The sequence below is a fragment of the Protomyces lactucae-debilis genome (genome assembly GCF_002105105.1).
Source record: "Protomyces lactucae-debilis strain 12-1054 chromosome Unknown BCR37scaffold_9, whole genome shotgun sequence".
In the NCBI taxonomy this organism is placed as follows: Eukaryota; Fungi; Ascomycota; class Taphrinomycetes; order Taphrinales; family Protomycetaceae; genus Protomyces; species Protomyces lactucae-debilis.
The window spans coordinates 288,857-305,934 of record NW_024468001.1 but is presented as its reverse complement, the minus strand read 5'-3'; the positions used below and the strand labels follow the sequence as shown (position 1 = coordinate 305,934).

General features: G+C 51.0%; 11 protein-coding genes across 11 annotated transcripts; 9 read left to right on the top strand and 2 right to left on the bottom strand.

The window, feature by feature from the left end:
- The first annotated feature begins 851 nt into the window (after nt 1-851).
- Nucleotides 852-2,079, top strand: BCR37DRAFT_379579 (Phe-inhibited DAHP synthase AroG). The gene has a single exon (XM_040869290.1). It carries the CDS (start codon nt 907-909, stop codon nt 1,999-2,001), a length of 1,095 nt encoding a protein of 364 aa, XP_040725447.1. The 5' UTR covers nt 852-906; the 3' UTR covers nt 2,002-2,079.
- On the top strand, nt 2,027-3,224 carry BCR37DRAFT_347009 (26S proteasome regulatory subunit; the record flags this gene model as incomplete). The annotated part of the gene is made up of 2 exons (XM_040867734.1): nt 2,027-2,105; nt 2,140-3,224. 2 exons carry the CDS (start codon nt 2,027-2,029, stop codon nt 3,222-3,224), a joined length of 1,164 nt encoding a protein of 387 aa, XP_040725446.1.
- A 338-nt stretch (nt 3,225-3,562) lies between these two features.
- BCR37DRAFT_339376 (uncharacterized protein) lies at nt 3,563-4,006 on the top strand (the record flags this gene model as incomplete). Its single annotated transcript, XM_040867330.1, has 1 exon — nt 3,563-4,006. A coding segment is annotated over one exon (444 nt), but the record flags the coding sequence as incomplete, so codon positions are not given.
- A 101-nt stretch (nt 4,007-4,107) lies between these two features.
- BCR37DRAFT_398542 (putative clathrin heavy chain) lies at nt 4,108-9,464 on the top strand. The gene is made up of 2 exons (XM_040871756.1): nt 4,108-4,158; nt 4,196-9,464. The coding sequence occupies exons 1-2, from the start codon at nt 4,130-4,132 to the stop codon at nt 9,144-9,146; spliced, it is 4,980 nt and encodes a 1,659-aa protein (XP_040725444.1). The 5' UTR covers nt 4,108-4,129; the 3' UTR covers nt 9,147-9,464.
- On the bottom strand, nt 9,163-10,665 carry BCR37DRAFT_357769 (DNA-repair protein rad2; the record flags this gene model as incomplete). The annotated part of the gene is made up of 2 exons (XM_040868205.1): nt 9,163-9,435; nt 9,799-10,665. The coding sequence occupies 2 exons, from the start codon at nt 10,663-10,665 to the stop codon at nt 9,163-9,165; spliced, it is 1,140 nt and encodes a 379-aa protein (XP_040725443.1).
- Nucleotides 10,666-10,920: 255 nt separating this feature from the next.
- On the bottom strand, nt 10,921-11,217 carry BCR37DRAFT_335705 (uncharacterized protein; the record flags this gene model as incomplete). The annotated part of the gene is made up of 1 exon (XM_040867196.1): nt 10,921-11,217. A coding segment is annotated over one exon (297 nt), but the record flags the coding sequence as incomplete, so codon positions are not given.
- Nucleotides 11,196-12,380, top strand: BCR37DRAFT_316004 (uncharacterized protein). Its single transcript, XM_040866955.1, has one exon. It carries the CDS (start codon nt 11,314-11,316, stop codon nt 12,298-12,300), a length of 987 nt encoding a protein of 328 aa, XP_040725441.1. The 5' UTR covers nt 11,196-11,313; the 3' UTR covers nt 12,301-12,380.
- On the top strand, nt 12,122-13,950 carry BCR37DRAFT_315924 (uncharacterized protein). The gene has a single exon (XM_040866954.1). It carries the CDS (start codon nt 12,444-12,446, stop codon nt 13,542-13,544), a length of 1,101 nt encoding a protein of 366 aa, XP_040725440.1. The 5' UTR covers nt 12,122-12,443; the 3' UTR covers nt 13,545-13,950.
- Nucleotides 13,863-14,397, top strand: BCR37DRAFT_413495 (uncharacterized protein). Its single transcript, XM_040872246.1, has 2 exons — nt 13,863-13,956; nt 14,000-14,397. The coding sequence occupies exon 2, from the start codon at nt 14,156-14,158 to the stop codon at nt 14,372-14,374; it is 219 nt and encodes a 72-aa protein (XP_040725439.1). The 5' UTR covers nt 13,863-13,956; nt 14,000-14,155; the 3' UTR covers nt 14,375-14,397.
- Nucleotides 14,398-15,227: 830 nt separating this feature from the next.
- BCR37DRAFT_379570 (uncharacterized protein) lies at nt 15,228-15,687 on the top strand (the record flags this gene model as incomplete). Its single annotated transcript, XM_040869289.1, has 1 exon — nt 15,228-15,687. A coding segment is annotated over exon 1 (268 nt), but the record flags the coding sequence as incomplete, so codon positions are not given.
- Nucleotides 15,688-15,764: 77 nt separating this feature from the next.
- BCR37DRAFT_392774 (uncharacterized protein) lies at nt 15,765-16,625 on the top strand (the record flags this gene model as incomplete). The annotated part of the gene is made up of 1 exon (XM_040871199.1): nt 15,765-16,625. The coding sequence occupies one exon, from the start codon at nt 15,765-15,767 to the stop codon at nt 16,623-16,625; it is 861 nt and encodes a 286-aa protein (XP_040725437.1).
- Nucleotides 16,626-17,078: the final 453 nt, after the last annotated feature.

The window sequence follows — 17,078 nt, the reverse complement described above, 5'->3', positions numbered from 1 at the left end:
CTTCATACAGAACCGCTTCAGACAAAGGCGAATGACTGTCAGCGATGCCATTGAGCAGAAGATTATCGGCTTGCGTCAATCTGGCAAGACTTGGCCGGAGATTGGCACTGTGTGCAGTATGAGGCAGGAACATTGCAGGGGAACATGGCACTTGCCATCCTGGCCGGGACGGTACGCTTCGCCTCGCATGACAACGACCTGAAGGTGAAGTAGGAGCTTCAACTGCTGAACCTCTATCGCCAAGGCTGGTCGGGCGCGGAAATCGCCCAGGAAATAGCCTCCTCCCAGCGTCACGTCGACATGGCACTCGGCACTCTGCGGAAGGTACCTGATGTCCTCAGGACATTGGCCGACGAGGTGATTGATGAGGCCCTGGAGGAGTTGCTGGATCACTCGATCGACCAAGAAGGTGTCATCTACCCTCCTGGCTCGAGTCTGTGGCACGAAGCTTCCTGCGACTGTCTGGCCCAGCTCGAGGCGCTGGTTGGGATACGATTGCAGGAGAAATTGGCCGTGCGCGACCGCACTGTCAAGATCAGTACAAGCTGGCACGATCTCGAGCAGCCTGATGTTCAAGTCGTTCTCATCACTGACCAGTCACCACCGCCATGCGGCATTTTGTCATTGGCAATTTAGAATCACACCTCTCTCACTCTCTCATCCTCGATGATCGCGAAGAATATGGAGGTATCTTCTGATATAGATAGCATTCGATTGCACTATGTGATAGCTTAGACGCCTTCATGCACATCATTTAGCCATGTAGAGAAGCGGAGGTAGAATCCTGGTAGATGGCCGTCTTCTCCCCTGAATGTCTGCTCACCGTGGGAATTCCAACTTATTATCGCCAGCAAATCTACCCAACGAGACACCCAAACCGAGTACTGTTGTTACTAGACAGCTACGATGGCAGACAACCTCGCAGAATCATGGCAGGTGCCCTCGGAAGACTCACGTATCATTGGGCACAATCCCTTGATTCCACCGGCACTTCTACAAGAAGAGTTCCCACAATCTTCAGCATCCTTGCGCACCGTTGTGCGTGCACGTAAAGAAATCTCTGCCGTGCTGAAGGGAACCGATGATAGGCTTGTTGTTGTGGTGGGTCCTTGTTCGCTGCATGATGCGGATCAGGCGCTGGAATACGCCAAGCTGTTGATGCCACTCAAGGAGGAGCTGCAAAAGGACTTGCTCATTATCATGCGCAGTTACTTGGAGAAGCCGCGGACGACGGTTGGTTGGAAGGGCCTCATCAATGATCCTGATATCGATGGCAGTTTCAACATCAACAAGGGTCTTCGCATCTCACGCAAGCTCTTTGTCGAGTTGACGGAATTGGGCATGCCACTTGCTTCAGAGATGCTGGATACAATCTCGCCACAGTTCTTGGCAGACTTGTTGTCTCTGGGTGCGATTGGTGCGCGAACGACCGAATCACAATTGCATCGTGAACTTGCTTCAGGTCTATCCTTCCCGGTCGGTTTCAAGAATGGTACGGATGGTGGATTGGGCGTTGCCGTGGATGCCATGGGTGCTGCTTCCCATCCACACACATTTTTGGGTGTGACGAAGCAAGGACTTGCTGCTATTCAGCAAACGCGAGGTAATGACGAGACATTTATGATTTTGCGTGGTGGCAAGCATGGTACCAACTATGATACTGCGTCTGTTGCGGAAGCAGCTGCTGCCTTGGAAAAGGCCAAGTTGTCACCGACACGCATCATGGTGGATTGCTCACATGGCAATTCCCTCAAGAATCACAAAAACCAACCAAAAGTCTCGCATGACATTACCGAGCAGTTGCAGGCGGGTGGGAAGAATATCTTTGGCGTGATGATTGAGTCGCATGTCAATGAAGGTGCACAGAAGGTGCCAGCAGAAGGCAAGGCTGGGTTGAAGCATGGTGTGTCCATCACAGATGCTTGTGTGCATTTCGAGGATACGCAAGTCATGCTGCGTGAGTTGGCGGAAGGTGTTCGCGCTCGTAGAAGTCGTTTGTAGATTTTGACGCGTCACCACACACTAAATGGCCGAGAGACCGGAGCTTGATTCATTCAAGCAGAAGCTGATTGAGCATAGAGAATGGGATGCAAAGCTCAAGAACTGTAGGTATTCTCTTCAATGACTCGCTAACTGTAGTGCGTCTCAATATCCGCGGACTCGATAAAAAGTACAACAAAACAGAAGATGACATGAAGGCGCTGCAGTCTGTTGGGCAAATCATTGGCGAGATTCTCAAGCAGTTGGATGAAGAGCGCTTCATTGTCAAGGCATCCTCTGGACCGCGCTACATCGTCGGTTGCCGCACAAACCTCAAGCGATCTAAATTGAAGCAAGGCGTGCGTGTCTCGCTCGATATGACAACCCTGACTATTATGCGCATCCTGCCACGCGAAGTGGATCCACTCGTCTACAACATGTCACTCGAGGATCCTGGTAAAATCAACTTTGCGGGTATCGGTGGCCTGAATGAGCAAATCAGAGAGGTGCGTGAAGTTATTGAGCTACCACTCAAGAATCCAGAGCTCTTTTTGCGTGTGGGTATCAAACCGCCAAAGGGCGTGCTGCTGTATGGACCGCCTGGTACGGGCAAGACGTTGCTTGCTCGAGCCGTTGCTTCTTCCCTCGATACCAACTTCCTCAAAGTTGTGTCGTCTGCCATTGTGGACAAGTACATTGGCGAGTCTGCACGACTTATTCGAGAGATGTTTGCCTATGCCAAAGAGCATGAGCCTTGTGTCATTTTCATGGATGAGATTGATGCGATCGGGGGACGACGATTTAGTGAGGGGACCTCAGCAGACCGGGAAATTCAACGGACGCTTATGGAGTTGCTCAATTGTTTGGATGGATTTGACTATCTTGGTCAGACAAAGGTGATTATGGCCACCAATAGACCGGATACGTTGGACCCTGCACTGCTACGACCTGGTCGACTCGATCGCAAGATTGAGATTCCTTTGCCCAATGAAGTGGGTCGATTGGAAATTCTCAAGATTCACATGACGGGCGTGAAGCAGCAAGGGGAGTTTGACTTGGAGGCGATTGTCAAGTTGTCTGATGGCTTCAATGGTGCTGATTTGCGCAATGTGGTAACGGAGGGTGCGTTCTTTGCGATCCGAGCAGACCGTGATTATGTCTTGCAGGAGGATCTGCAAAAGGCGGTGCGCAAGGTGTCTGATGCGAAGAAGCTCGAGTCGAAGCTGGACTATGGCAAGGTGTAGCTGATGGTAGTGAAGCAGCGTGCGACTGAAATATTTATTGAAGCTGAATCCATCAAGAGAGAGAAGCAGTAGAAGAAGTAATAAGACAAATGCCCGTCAAGAGGAAAGCAGCTGCCAAAGAGGGCCCGAGCAAGGTCGCCAAGGCGTCGCCAGAGCCAGCTGAAGAATTGGCCCTTCCATCCGACTCTGAATCAGAAATATCAGAATCAGCGCAAGCAGCCCTCCTCGATGGTCTCGACAGCTCCGACGAGGAAGGCGAAGAGGACGATCGCATCATCCAGCTACAGAACCTAACGCCGAGCATCTCTTCCCTGCTCAAATCAAAGCCTGCCGCTAAGACCTCAGGCGTGCTCTATCTCGGCCGCGTCCCTCACGGTTTCTACGAACAAGAGATGCAGAGCTACTTTTCACAGTTTGGTGAGATTGTCCAGCTACGTCTGTCACGCTCGAAAAAGACTGGCAAGTCAAAGCACTATGCCTTCATTGAGTTTGCCGACCGTGAAGTGGCAGAGATTGTTGCGCGGACCATGCATAACTACCTGCTCGCTTCATCGCTCTTGCAGGTGAAGCTCATGTCGGAGGAGGAGATTGATGCGAAAGGAGGCAAACAGCAGCTCTTCAAGGGAGCAGGCCGCCGGTTCAAGGTGGTGCCTTGGTCGCATATTGCAAAAGAGCGAGTGGAAAAGGCCAAGACGACGGAGCAGTGGGAGGCATTGCAGCAGAAGCACGAGCAAAGACGGCAGGACAAGAACGAGGAACTGAAGAAGGCGGGCATTGATTATAGCTACTAGACTAGTAGCACTAGTATCCCTAGAAATGTGACTGCGTACTTCACGTGGCCAATGACGACCAGCAACAATCAATAGAAGAGACTTAGACCAGAACGAGCACAGGGACAAGCTACCATGGCAGGGCTTCCCATCAAGTTTGAGGAGTACGTTCATTCATCTCTGTGTCATGACTAACAGCAGGCACCTCCAGCTCACTCAGGCGCCCTACAATATCCCCCAATCGGCCATCGGCTTCAACACCCTCACCCTGCAATCAGACCGCTGGGTCTGTGTACGCGATGCAGAGTCCTCGCAGCTCATCGTCATTGACGTGCATAACCCAAGCAGCATCATGCGAAGGAATATCCAAGCAGACCACGCCATCATGCACCCAAAACAAAACATCATTGCCCTCAAGGCACAACGACAGCTGCAAATCTTCAATCTCGACGCAAAGGCAAAGCTCAAGGCACATGCCATGCATGAAGATGTCAAGTACTGGACATGGGTCTCGGAAACGGTCATTGGTATGGTCACACCAACAGCCGTGTACCACTGGTCCCTCACGACAGAAGACGCGCCGAAAAAGATGTTTGACCGGAGTGCAAACTTGCAAGACGCGCAAATCATCAATTACAAGGTGAATAGCGATGAAAAGTGGTTCGTTGTTGTCGGCATCAAGAGTGACAATGGTCGTATTGTGGGTGCTATGCAGCTCTACAATGCAGACCGAGGACAGTCGCAGCCCATTGAAGGTCACGCTGCTGCATTTGCACAAGTCAAGCTCGAAGACAATCCAGCGGAGACCAAACTTTTTTCGTTTGCCGTGCGCACAGAGACAGGCGCGAAGCTGCACATTGTGCCAATTGATCCCAACCCCGCCAACCAAGTCTTTACAAAGAAGCAGGTGGATGTCTTTTTTCCTCCCGAGGCAGTCAACGATTTTCCTGTTGCTATGCAAGTGTCGAAGCGATACGGCATCATTCACCTCGTCACAAAGTACGGCTTCATTCACTTGTACGACCTCGAAACGGGCGTGTGCATCTACATGAATCGCATCTCGAGCGAGACGGTATTTACAACCACAGATCACGATGCTACTTCCGGCATCCTCGGCATCAACCGCAAAGGTCAAGTGCTCAGTGTGTCGGTGGATGAAAACAACATGATTCCCTACATCATGAACACTCTGAGCGATGCAACGCTCGCAGTGAAATTGGCCGGTCGTGGCAACTTGCCAGGCGCCGATGACATTTATGTGCAACGCTTCCAACAACTCTTTAGCAGTGGCAATCTCGCAGAAGCAGCCAAAGTCGCCGCCAACTCCCCACGCGGTATTTTGCGTACTCAAGACACCATCAACCGCTTCAAGCAGGCACCTGCCGCACAAGGTGGTCTGTCGCCTATTCTACAATACTTTGGTTCCCTTCTTGACAAGGGCTCGCTGAATGAGTATGAAACGATGGAGCTCTCTCGACCAGTCATCCAACAAGGTCGTGTGCAACTCCTTGAGAAATGGTTTGGCGAAGACAAGCTTGCCTGCAGCGAGGCGCTCGGCGACTTGGTGCGCATGTCCAACCTCAACCTGGCCTTGCAAATCTACCTCAAAGCCAATGTGCCAAGCAAGGTTGTTGCGTGTTATGCCGAGACTGGGCAATTTGATCAAATTGTACCGTATGCAGCTCAATCAGGCTACAGTCCAGACTATGCTGCATTGCTACAGCACATTGTCCGTATCAACCCAGAGCGTGGTGCTGAATTCGCAACACAGCTTGCCAACACTGAAGGCGGCTCATTGGTCGACATTGACCGTGTCGTGGATGTTTTCATGAGCCAAAACATGATTCAACAAGCAACCGCATTTCTATTGGATGCTCTCAAGGACAACCAGCCCGACCAAGGACACTTGCAAACACGTCTGCTTGAAATGAATTTGCTCAATGCACCTCCTGTTGCGGATGCCATTCTCGGAAATGAAATGTTTTCTCACTTTGACAAGCCCATGATTGCGGCGCTGTGTGAAAAGGCTGGCTTGTACCAACGAGCACTCGAGCTGTATGATTCGCCAAAGGACATTAAGCGGGTCATTGTGCAGACGCATATTCTCAACACTGAATGGCTTGTTGGGTACTTTGGCAAGCTCTCTGTTGAGCAATCGCTTGAGTGTTTGGATGAGATGATGAAGCAAAACATTCGCCAAAATCTGCAGGTGGTTGTGCAAATCTCGACAAAATATAGCGACTTGCTTGGTGCGCACCGTCTCATTGACATGTTTGAGCGTTACAAGACGCCAGAAGGTTTATACTACTACCTTGGATCGGTCGTCAACTTGTCAGAAGATCCAGAAGTGGCATTCAAGTACATTCAAGCTGCTGCATCCATCGGCCAACTCAAGGAAGTCGAACGCGTATGCCGCGAATCCAACGCCTACAATCCCGAAAAGGTTAAAAACTTTTTGAAGGAAGCCAAGCTGCCGGATCAGCTCCCACTTATTATTGTGTGCGACCGATTCGACTTTGTGCACGACTTGGTCTTGTACCTGTACAAGAACCAGCTCTTCAAGTTCATTGAAGTGTATGTACAGCGCGTCAATCCCTCGCGCGCTCCTGCGGTCATTGGCGGCTTGCTCGACGTCGACTGCGATGAAAGCATCATCAAGTCATTGCTCATGTCAGTCATTGGCCAAGTTCCCGTTGGCGAGCTCGTTGCAGAAGTGGAAAAGCGTAATCGCCTCAAAATGCTGCTACCCTTCCTTGAAATGACCCTCAGCCAAGGCACACAAGACAAAGAGGTGTACAATGCCCTTGCCAAAATCTACATTGACAGCAACAACAATCCTGAAAAGTTCCTCAAGGAAAACGACATGTACGATTCAGCTGTTGTTGGCAAGTACTGCGAAAAGCGTGACCCACACCTCGCATTTATTGCCTATCAAAAAGGTCAAAATGACATGGATCTCGTGCGCATCACGAATGAGAACCAAATGTTCAAGCAGCAAGCACGCTATCTGCTCGCACGTCGTGATGGTGACTTGTGGTCGCAAGTGTTGCAGGAAAACAGCTTCCGCAGGCCATTGGTGGATCAAGTCATTGCCACGGCTGTTCCGGAATCGTCGTCGCCCGAAGATGTGTCTGTTGCAGTCAAGTCCTTTATGGCTGCTGATATGCCCATTGAGCTGATTGACTTGCTCGAAAAGATCATCCTCGAGCCATCCGCGTTTAGCGACAACCAAAACCTTCAGAATCTCTTGATTTTGACGGCCATCAAGTCAGACAAAGGCCGTGTGCGCGACTACATTCAAAAGCTCGACAATTACGACGCACCAGACATTGCACAGATTGCAATCCAGAGTGGTCTTCATGAAGAAGCCCTCGCCATTTACGAGAAGACTGGCGCTCATCACGATGCTGTTAATGTGCTGGTGGAGCACATTGTCTCCATTGATCGTGCTGCCGACTTTGCTGAGAAGGTGGATACGCCCGTCGTATGGTCCCGTCTCGGAAAAGCGCAAATTGATGGTCTCCGCGTGACTGATGCGATTGACTCGTACATCAAGGCGCAAGACCCAGGCAATTACGCTGAAGTGATTGAAATTGCCGACCGCGCTGGCAAATCGGAGGACCTCATCCGGTTCCTCCAAATGGCTCGCAAGACAGTGCGCGAGCCCATTGTTGATACGTCGTTGTTGCTATCGTACGCCAAGACGGACCGCGTCCATGACCTTGAAGACTTTTTGCAGGGAACCAACGTTGCCGACGTCAACAAGGCTGGAGAGGATTGCTACGACGCTGAACAATACCAAGCAGCCAAGATCCTCTTTACCAGCATCTCCAACTGGGCGCGCTTGGCAGAAACGCTTGTCCACCTTGGTGAATACCAAAATGCCGTCGACTGTGCACGCAAGGCCAACAGCATCAAAGTCTGGAAGCAAGTCAACCAAGTGTGCATCGACAAGAAGGAATTCCGCCTTGCTCAAATTTGCGGTCTCAATCTGATTGTCCACGCTGAAGAATTGCCAGACCTCGTCAAGCAGTACGAGTACAACGGTTACTTTGAAGAACTCATCAGTCTCATGGAAGCTGGTCTCGGTTTGGAGCGCGCACACATGGGCATGTTTACGGAGCTTGCCATTCTATACACAAAGTACAAGCCAGAAAAGGTCATGGAGCACCTCAAACTCTTTTGGGGACGTATTCAGATGCCAAAGACGATTCGTGCGTGCGAACAAGCGCATCTCTGGCCGGAGCTTGTGTTCTTGTACGTGCACTATGATGAATTCGACAATGCCGCATTGACCATCATGGAGCGTAGTGCCGATGCCTGGGAGCATGCGCGCTTCAAGGAAATCATGGTCAAGGTGGCAAACCTCGAAATTTACTACAAGGCCGTCAACTTTTACCTGCAAGAGCAGCCAATGCTCTTGACAGACTTGCTGCAGACCCTCACACCTCGCATTGATCACACGCGTGTGGTACGTCTGTTTGAAAAGTCAGATAACATTCCCCTCATCAAGACTTACCTTGTTGCTGTTCAGGAGCGCAACATTGAGGCAGTCAACCGCGCCTACAATGAGTTGTTGATTGAAGAGGAGGATTATCGCGGCTTGCGCGATTCCGTGGATGCCTTTGACAAGTATGATACTCTGGCTCTTGCACAACGTCTTGAGAAGCACGATTTGCTCGAATTTAGACGCATTGCAGCGCATCTCTACCGCAAGATGAAGCGTTGGCAGCATGCCATTGACCTCGCCAAGCAAGATCGTCTTTGGAAAGATGCAGTGGATATCGCTGCAGTCTCTGCCAAGCCCGAGATTGTGGAAGACTTGGTGCGATACTTTGTATCGGTTGGCAACAACGAAGTCTTCGCCGCCATGCTGTATACGTGCTACCACCTGATTTCACTCGACCTGGTCATGGAATTGTCGTGGCGCTACAAGCTGAATGACTTTGTCATGCCGTACATGATCAATCACCAACGGGAGCAGAGTGCGCGGCTGGAGCAGCTCCACCTCGACAATGAGGAGCGGAAGAAGAAGGATACGGCGACTGTTGAAAAGGAAGAATCAACACCCATGATTACGAATCCTCTGTTGATTACATCGGGTGGGTATATGAATGGTGGCATGCAGGCGCAGCAAACTGGGTTCTACTAGATATGCGATAGCTATGTTACTGTTTGGTCTTTTTCGTTGCTGGCTTCTTTTTTGTGCTCTTTTCCGGTGCCTTGCGCTTCGTCGTTGTTGCGCCAGGAATAGGTTTAAAGAAGCTATCGAGACGGCCTTGCTGCTTTTGCTTCGTGGCCTTGCGTAACTTGTCGGCGCCGTTGCGGACACGCTGAACATCAAAGCCCTTGTCGTCACATAGAAATGCAATGAGTGCATCGACGTCTGGCTCGTTCCATTCAAGTGTCAAGTCTGCAATGGATGTCTTAATGCGCGGAATCTCGGGAGCCTGAGATGCCGACAAGTCTGTGGGCTTGACGGGACTTTTGTATGGGTCCACGGGCTTGGTCGTTTCAGGGGTTGATGCTCGAGCAGTGTCGGTTTCAACAGATGCTGTGGGTGCGTCATCTACTTCTGGCGCGCGGGCTGGTTGACTGCTCGTAGGTACTTCTGTCGCGGGTGCACTGCTAGCCGGTGCCTCCGTCTCTGCCTGCGACGATGCAGGCTCTTCCTTTGAGTCAGTCGATGCACCCGTCGCACCCATCTTTTCCGCAGCTGCATGCGCAGCCTCCTTGTTGCGTGCCATTCGATCCCTCAATTCCTTTTCAAGGGGCGACATTTCTACTCGTAGCCAAGGGTCGACATCTGGATTCTTGAATAGCTCACGCGCATCTTTATACGGCCAAGTTTCTGGCACTTCAAACTTCTTATTGCCCTTGAGCGATTCGAGAATGTGCTCAATGTCACCATGCTCCTTGATGAGTTCGAGTGCCTTTTTAGGGCCAATACCGCGGATCGCATCACAATAGTCGCATCCTAGTAAGATGCACATGTCAATAAACTGATCGCGCGTCAGACCCAAGCCAGTCAGAACTTTAGAGGTTGTGATTTCGCTGATGGGCTCTTTTCGTGCTTCAGAAAAGGTCAAGTGGCGAAGTAGTACCGGGGCATCAAAGCAGAGCGTGTCCATATCTTCAGACGCAGCAGCGAAGACTTTCTCAGATTTGGCAAGCTGTGCACAGCAAGCCTCAGCCTCACATGGTGCTTCAACAAATGGAATGCCCATCAACTTGAGGAGTAGTTTGGCTTCCTCATTGTGTTGGCGCGTAACGCGCACTGTTCGTCGGGAAAACTTGTCCACCTCTTCAACTGTACCTGTTTCTTTTGCTTCAGCTGCGTCTTTGCTCGCTTGAGCATTGCGCGCGATACGCTTGGCAAGCTCGCCAGATTTGAGCTTGGGTGGGGCACCGTCAAAGACATAGACTGGCTTGATGCCATTGTCTACAATTCTAATGGTACGATAAAACATGCCGAGGAGATGAGAAGTCGTCTCACCGGACTCTGATTGCAGCTGTTGACCATCATTCTGGCGAACGGCAATAAGGAATTGGTAGAGTGACATGGAAGCATCAATCGCGACTTTGCGACCAAAGAAAGATTTGATTTCAAGATTCTTCATGGCAGCAGGAGCATTCTCGCTGATGACCTGAGTCAGGCCCTTGATACCCATGGCAGCGAACGGGAGCTAGATGCAGATTCACGGTTGGTGTAGCGCGTTCTGTCGTCATTAGACGCGCCAGAATCTACAGACGCGTTATGCAGTCACATATCATAAAACTGGCTATAGACCAGAAGATGGCCAGCATAGAAGCCCTCAGATCAAGAGAGCGCAGTAGCAAGCTGCTGCTGGAATGGTCGAGCATAGCACTCATTGCGTAATCTTGTCAATCAGATCATGCGCTGCTTCAACCTCCTTCCCTTCAATCTCCTCGTTCGTCGCCTTCATCAGCTCATACAGCTGCCCGAGTTGCTCCTCTGACATCTTGTCAATCTTGTCCTTGTCAATGCGCACACCTTGCCACCCGCTGCCTTTGAGATCCTGCACGTATTTCTGCCATTCGCTCAAGAAGCCAACAATGTGAATCGGATTGTCTGTTGTCTTGTGAAGCTTGAATTCACTCTTGACGTACGGGTCGCCAATGGTCCTCAGCTCGACTGGTAGCTCTCTGTGAGTTCGCAATATAAGGCGGTAGAGGTGAAGTGGCTGCAAGAGCGGGTTCTTCGGTGGTCTCGGCAGTCTTGGCTTGGATGGGAATGACTCCAGGCCTGCTGGCGATGAGGCTCTCAAAGCTCTTGCTATACGAAACATGATGCTTTTATGTGTGTGTCCTTGCGGTGCGTTGCAACGACATTCACCAACTCCGCAGACGTCATGGACGGGCAGGGAAGCGCTGCGTACGCGGCTATCGGCCTCGGTCTCGCAGGCACAATCGCCTCGACAATCGCCTCGACACTCTCCTCTGTACCGGTCACCTACCTCCAGCTTATCAATCGCGCCCCAGCTCGCGCTAATGCACAAATTGAAAACGCGTCCATCAATGAAAAGGAGCTACAGACCACGTCGGCGCAGCTCGTAGGCCCGCAGGACGGTCTCATTAAAGTCATGCAGAATATATTGAAGCTCGAAGGAGGACCCAAAGCATTCATCAAGGGATTGCTACCGACTGTTCTCGGAGGCTTGGTCGCAGCGGGCGTCACTGTTCTGCCACTGGCCGTGCTTGAGCAAAACATCTTTGAACGACACAATACACGGCGTTGGCTGCTCTTGACTTCAGGTATACGCCTATTCTTGATGCTGGGCATACAATCAGCCGTAGTCACACCCTTCGAGATTCTCAATGTCCGGCTGATGCTGCAATCAGTGACGCGGACGTTGAAGCAAGAGGCAAAGTATCTCTGGCTACGGCTCGGCTATACAGAATGGTTCAGCAGTGCTGTGCTGGGCCCGACGCTACTCAGTAATGCCATCTGTGTTGTCATTGGCCTCGTGACGCAGCTTGCGACAGGTATGCCGAGTCAAGTGCTCAGAACAGGTCGCACTGAAGTACTGGCAGCGATCATCTCGACTGTGGCTGTTCATGTCTTGACCTATCCTGTTCTTCGTGCACGCAACTTGGCTGCTGCTACACTGCGTCCTCTCGAGGAGCCTGTGATTCCTGTTGCAACATATGGCGGTCTTGGCGATGAAATTGTACGGGATGAGGCATGGCAGGGTTTTGTGCCAGTCATGCAAGTCCTGCTGTTTACGAAGCTCCCAGTCTTGCTTCTGCAGCTGGCTCAGGGTATGCCTTCTTCTACTTTCTAGTTATGATCTGTTCTACTGTCTATAGCCTGATCAGCCGTCTTATGAGCTTGTGCTACTTGCTTTGTGTCTCCTTTGTCCAATCTCCCGTCAAATCCACAACCGTAAAATGACGTCCGCTGCCAAACTCCAAACCACACATCACGATGCTCGAGTACTTTGCTTATAAAAAGTACAAGCAAAAGAAGGGCGAGGAGAAGCAGGTAGATGGTGCAGAAAAGGCTATAGAAACTGCGCAGCCACTTGCGCCGCTCGATGTCACAGCAGCAGGTGCGGCGACGCCAATTCTAGAAATGGGCGACGATGCCATCAGTCCTGTCGACGAAGCATTCCTGACGTCAAGTCTAGAGCGTGCTACTGAACCTGTGACATTACGCAAGCGCATTGCATCTCTTGCTGGAGCGCTGCCGAGTATGCCGCGTTTGAAGAAATCCAAGACTTCGCAAACAGATGCAAAGGCACCAGATGCTGTCGAAAGTCCAGAGGCTGCGGCGTCTGAAGATGAGACGCTTGGAGAGAAGGAAGATCCGGACGTGCAACAAACGCAAATTATGAAGCTGCTAAGCGCCTTCAATCTCTCTTTGACGCCTAGCCAAAGGCAGGCAGCGGTAGTCAAAGAGAAAGACAAGGGAAAAGGCAAAGCAAAAGACTGCAGGACACTCTCAGAAAAGCTGGGCGATACATTTCGGGTACAAGCCATCACTGACAATACGAAAGAGCTGCTCGCAGACTTCATGCAAATCCTCAAGGACATCCAGTCTGGCGGCAAGTTAACGGGCAAGGACCTCAAGGCCTTTTTTGACGCTCATGCCAAGGACTTGAAGGCTGCCAATGACAGTGTCCCAGGCTTTGTCAAGACATTGGTCCTCAAACTACTGCCCATTAGCGCCATCCCGAAAATGGAGGATTTGGCGAAACCTGGTGCACTCATGTCGCTCATCAAGAGCGTCTTGCAGGTACTGAAAACAAAATTCCCAGCATTTGTCGGAGGGAGTGTCTTGTCGGTCCTGTCAGTGCTGATTGTACTGCTGGCTGTTTGGCACGCTTATACGCGAGGTCGCGATGAGCGGTTGGCGCAAGAACAAGAGTCCATGTCTGTTGCAATGCCTGCAAGTACTGAAGGAGCTTCGACAGTGTCTCAAAGATTTGCCCCGGCACAGAGGAGAGAATTGGTCATTGATGGCGTGGCTACGGGCTACTACTTGGATGAAGATGGCATGAAGATTCCGGTCGAATCGGCTCAGTGAGTATGCTGCTCTCTGTTTCAGCTATTACCAAACTTGGCGTGCTTTCATGAGTCTGACCAGCTGACACGTAGGCGCAACGCACGCGACCATCGGCTTCTCAAGTTCTCAGGAGTCGAGCCTTTGCATTGCTAAGCAAGTCAAGAACGCATTTTCAACTGTGATCTCCTGAATCCACTATGGTCTAGGCCTGCAACTCACATGATGATCTGCTACTTCAACTGCGTGATAGCAAGACATCGGCCCAGCAACGCGCGGGCTTTGCTGCCCGCGCGGTGGGGTATGTTGCAGTTGTCCATGTGATGCTTGAGAGCTGTGCAGTTATAAGTCAGCCGTCCGCTTCCTCAAGCTAGGCCGCAAACCATCACAGCAAATCGAGCAGCTGTCTATTGGATTAATATTGTATTTGCACAACGTATCGTCACTTCCGGAACTTGAGAAAATGCTAATCTCCACAGAGTCGGTCGACTTGAGAATGCTTGGCCTCATCTTGATCCTGTGCGCTGCGATGCCTTTGGTTCGTTCTGAGCAATGTTCTAAATTGCAAGACCGGTAGCCGCACTTTATTTTTGCAATTTCGAAAGATTGCCAGAAAGGTCATTGCCAGTTCCGCCATGACGGGTGTGGTTCGATTTTTTTTTATTGCGGCAAGGCAGAGTCCGGCCTACTTGAAGTCACATGCGACTGCGAATGCATGGAATAGCAACGATGTGCACTCCATTAAATGGCGCTTCAGCTCAGCTGTAGTTCCAAAGCTACTTAGGCTTCTCGTAGGCGATGCAGATATCACTTGCAGTATTGATAGTATTGCGGCACTACGAGACGGATTGTGAAGAATAAGTCAAGCTCCCACGTGAACTTCCTCCCCTGCATGTGATGGCTTCTTGGTCTGGCGTGGTGAGATCAGCCACCTGAGCACAGAGCGCTGTTGACTGCGGGTCGTTTTTCCCATCTCGTGGATTAACTCCGTACGCGTGCCTGGGTCTGAATTTGATTTGGTAGTCAGTCAGCAGCTGGGCGTCAACCATACGCGCAAGTTCTTCGCCCATCCTTGTGGAAGACGGTCAAGCCTCTCGCAAAGCTAGTATATATCGCTACAGGACTGCTGGCGTGCATATACAGCTCCTTGTGCTCATTTATCATTCTCAAGGGCGTAGCAGCCTTTCGCCTAGGCCTGTCAGCTGTCTTTCAGTAATGAACAGACTGATCCTGATCCGGTTCATTTTGTGCCCGCCCGATGTGACATTGACATCACTATCTTCGCTGTTTGAGCAGATGCATTACAGCGGCGCCCGTTCAAGTATCGACTCCTGCAAATGGGAAGTCTAGAAGCGAAAGTTGCGACACTGCTCGCCCATATATTCGAACAGGCTCGTCCGGCTCAGTCGACAGCCCGGCTGCTATGTCATATCATGGCAAGCCGCAACATGGCGCTGTGTTGTTGAGGCTGTATCTGCAGTACATTTGTCAGGTTTTGCTGATCTCTACACCTCCCCTGAGGCCATCTGCAGTCATTTCCCGGGCCTGCATCTCATCTTGTGATTTGCTACATCACACTGTAACATTGACTTCTCGACATTTGGTTTTGAGAAATGCACACATTCGGTCAAAGCTGCAAGTTGATTCGTGCTGGAGACTGTCGCATATGTCCATGTGGTGGCTCAGGCTGCTCAGCTTATAAGTCGACCATCCCCCACCTCAGGCTAAGACACAAGGCATCTACTATCAAGCTTTGCAATCGCCCGCCGAAGCCTCCTCCCATTCACTCTGCGTAACATCATCAGCGAGTTCCGAAGAGATGCTAACTTCCACACAGTCGGTCAGATTGAGAATGGTCAGCCTCAAGTGGATTCTTTGGAGTGGCATGTTATCTCTGGTGCGCTCTGAATTGAAACTGTGCGCAGAGTACGAGTCCGAGAAGAGACTGGCGCATGACTCACAGTGCCAGGATGTCAAAGATGGCGCTATCTGCGTTGTGTTACCGTCATCACCGAAAAGCGACAAATGTCGTCTCTCTTGTATCAAGAGGAAGCATCAGAACGTGTGCGAATGTAAATGTGCAGTAGCCTAAGCCTGCAGCTTGGTAGCAAAAACTCGAGCCATTTTCCTTCTCGCAGACCAAAGCCTACACGCATCTACTCATGTCTATTTGCATTTGTATTCTCCTGATAAAAGTGAGCGCGATGAATAAATAAACACCCTCATACACGACACCAGCTGCAGATGCTCGACGTCTGGGTCCCGATGCGGGCTGCATCGAGGCGAGATCGCAATCAGCAAGAGCATAAGGGACTTCGTACACACTCAATCAATCCAACCTTATCAAGCGAGCATTCACGAATCGCGCCGACTGAGCAAACACAGCTGCGGCAACCACCTTGCAACCATCATGAGCGCACTCAATTGACGAGCTTTTTAACAGCTCTTTCTATACCTGCACTCTCACTTTCTTTTGGCAAGACACTGGCGACGCGTCACAGCCAGCGTGCACTGCGCGCGCTTGCGCGTCGCCCACGATACATCCCCGCACATGATCAACAGCCGACGGCATCAAGCTTCACCTCATGGCTCTCCGAAGAGCATCGACAGACATTGGCACAATTTCGACAAGTCCTCTTGGATATTCAAGATGGCACAGCAACGAGTGATCGGGAGGTGCAAGCGTGGTTCATGCAACGTGCAGTTCAGCTACAGGGATTGTATCAACGGACGCCGCTGGTGGTCAAGACTTTGGCATTCCAGATTCTTCCACTCAAGGCAATACCCAAGATGGAGGATCTGTCCAAACCGGGTGCCATGATGGCGCTTGTACGGCATGTCTTTTATCGGTGCCGAGAGCGGCTTCCGTGGTTGTTGAGCAATGCGTCTTTATTGACACTTGCACTACTGATTGTCGCACTCTTGGTGTCACACAGCTATCTACGCGGTAAGAGCGCGAGACTGGCACAGGAGGAGGCGTATGCGAGGAAGATGGAGGAGCGACGGAAGTTTCTGGAGATGTATCCTGAGGGCCATATTGTGGATGACCCGTTCTGGCGCGAGACCAGTGTACCGGCTGGACCTTTTCGTGGAGTCAAGTTGTGAGGCTGTCTACACGGATCCTCCTCTTTACAGCTAGACCAGCTAGACCAGCTAGACCAGCCGTCCTGTTCCTGAATTTTAAATTCTGTCGCGACTCTCGACGACAGACGACACCACAAGACAAGACACTGGATGCAAGACGAGGCACAGGCATTCCTAGCAAGTACGGCGGCACTCAAGATCCTCGGCCGGCATGGCAAGGCACTCACCAGCAAATCTCTCTTGATTCTCGATAGCTCCTTCAATCCACCCCACAAGGCACATTTCGCACTCATTCAGAAAGCGCTTGAGCGACATGATGCGCAGCCTACTATTGTATGGCCCTCTTGATGAAGTTCAGGCTGATGATAGATGCTCATGTTTGCGACCAATAATGCAGACAAAGGAAGTAAAGGCGAAGAAGAGATTGACGCACGCGTGTCCTTGATGGAAGCCTTTCGCAAAGATGTATTAATG

Excerpts from the sequence above, each read along its gene's own strand:
- BCR37DRAFT_316004 (XM_040866955.1), top strand. The coding sequence starts at position 11,314 with ATGTGTGTGTCCTTGCGGTGCGTTGCAACGACATTCACCAACTCCGCA.
- BCR37DRAFT_398542 (XM_040871756.1), top strand. The coding sequence starts at position 4,130 with ATGGCAGGGCTTCCCATCAAGTTTGAGGA. Across the intron at positions 4,159-4,195 it reads CTTCCCATCAAGTTTGAGGA|GCACCTCCAGCTCACTCAGG; the intron begins GTACGTTCATTC and ends GACTAACAGCAG.
- BCR37DRAFT_379579 (XM_040869290.1), top strand. The coding sequence starts at position 907 with ATGGCAGACAACCTCGCAGAATCATGGCAGGTGCCCTCGGAAGACTCA.
- BCR37DRAFT_315924 (XM_040866954.1), top strand. The coding sequence starts at position 12,444 with ATGCTCGAGTACTTTGCTTATAAAAAGTACAAGCAAAAGAAGGGCGAG.
- BCR37DRAFT_413495 (XM_040872246.1), top strand. The coding sequence starts at position 14,156 with ATGACGGGTGTGGTTCGATTTTTTTTTATTGCGGCAAGGCAGAGTCCG.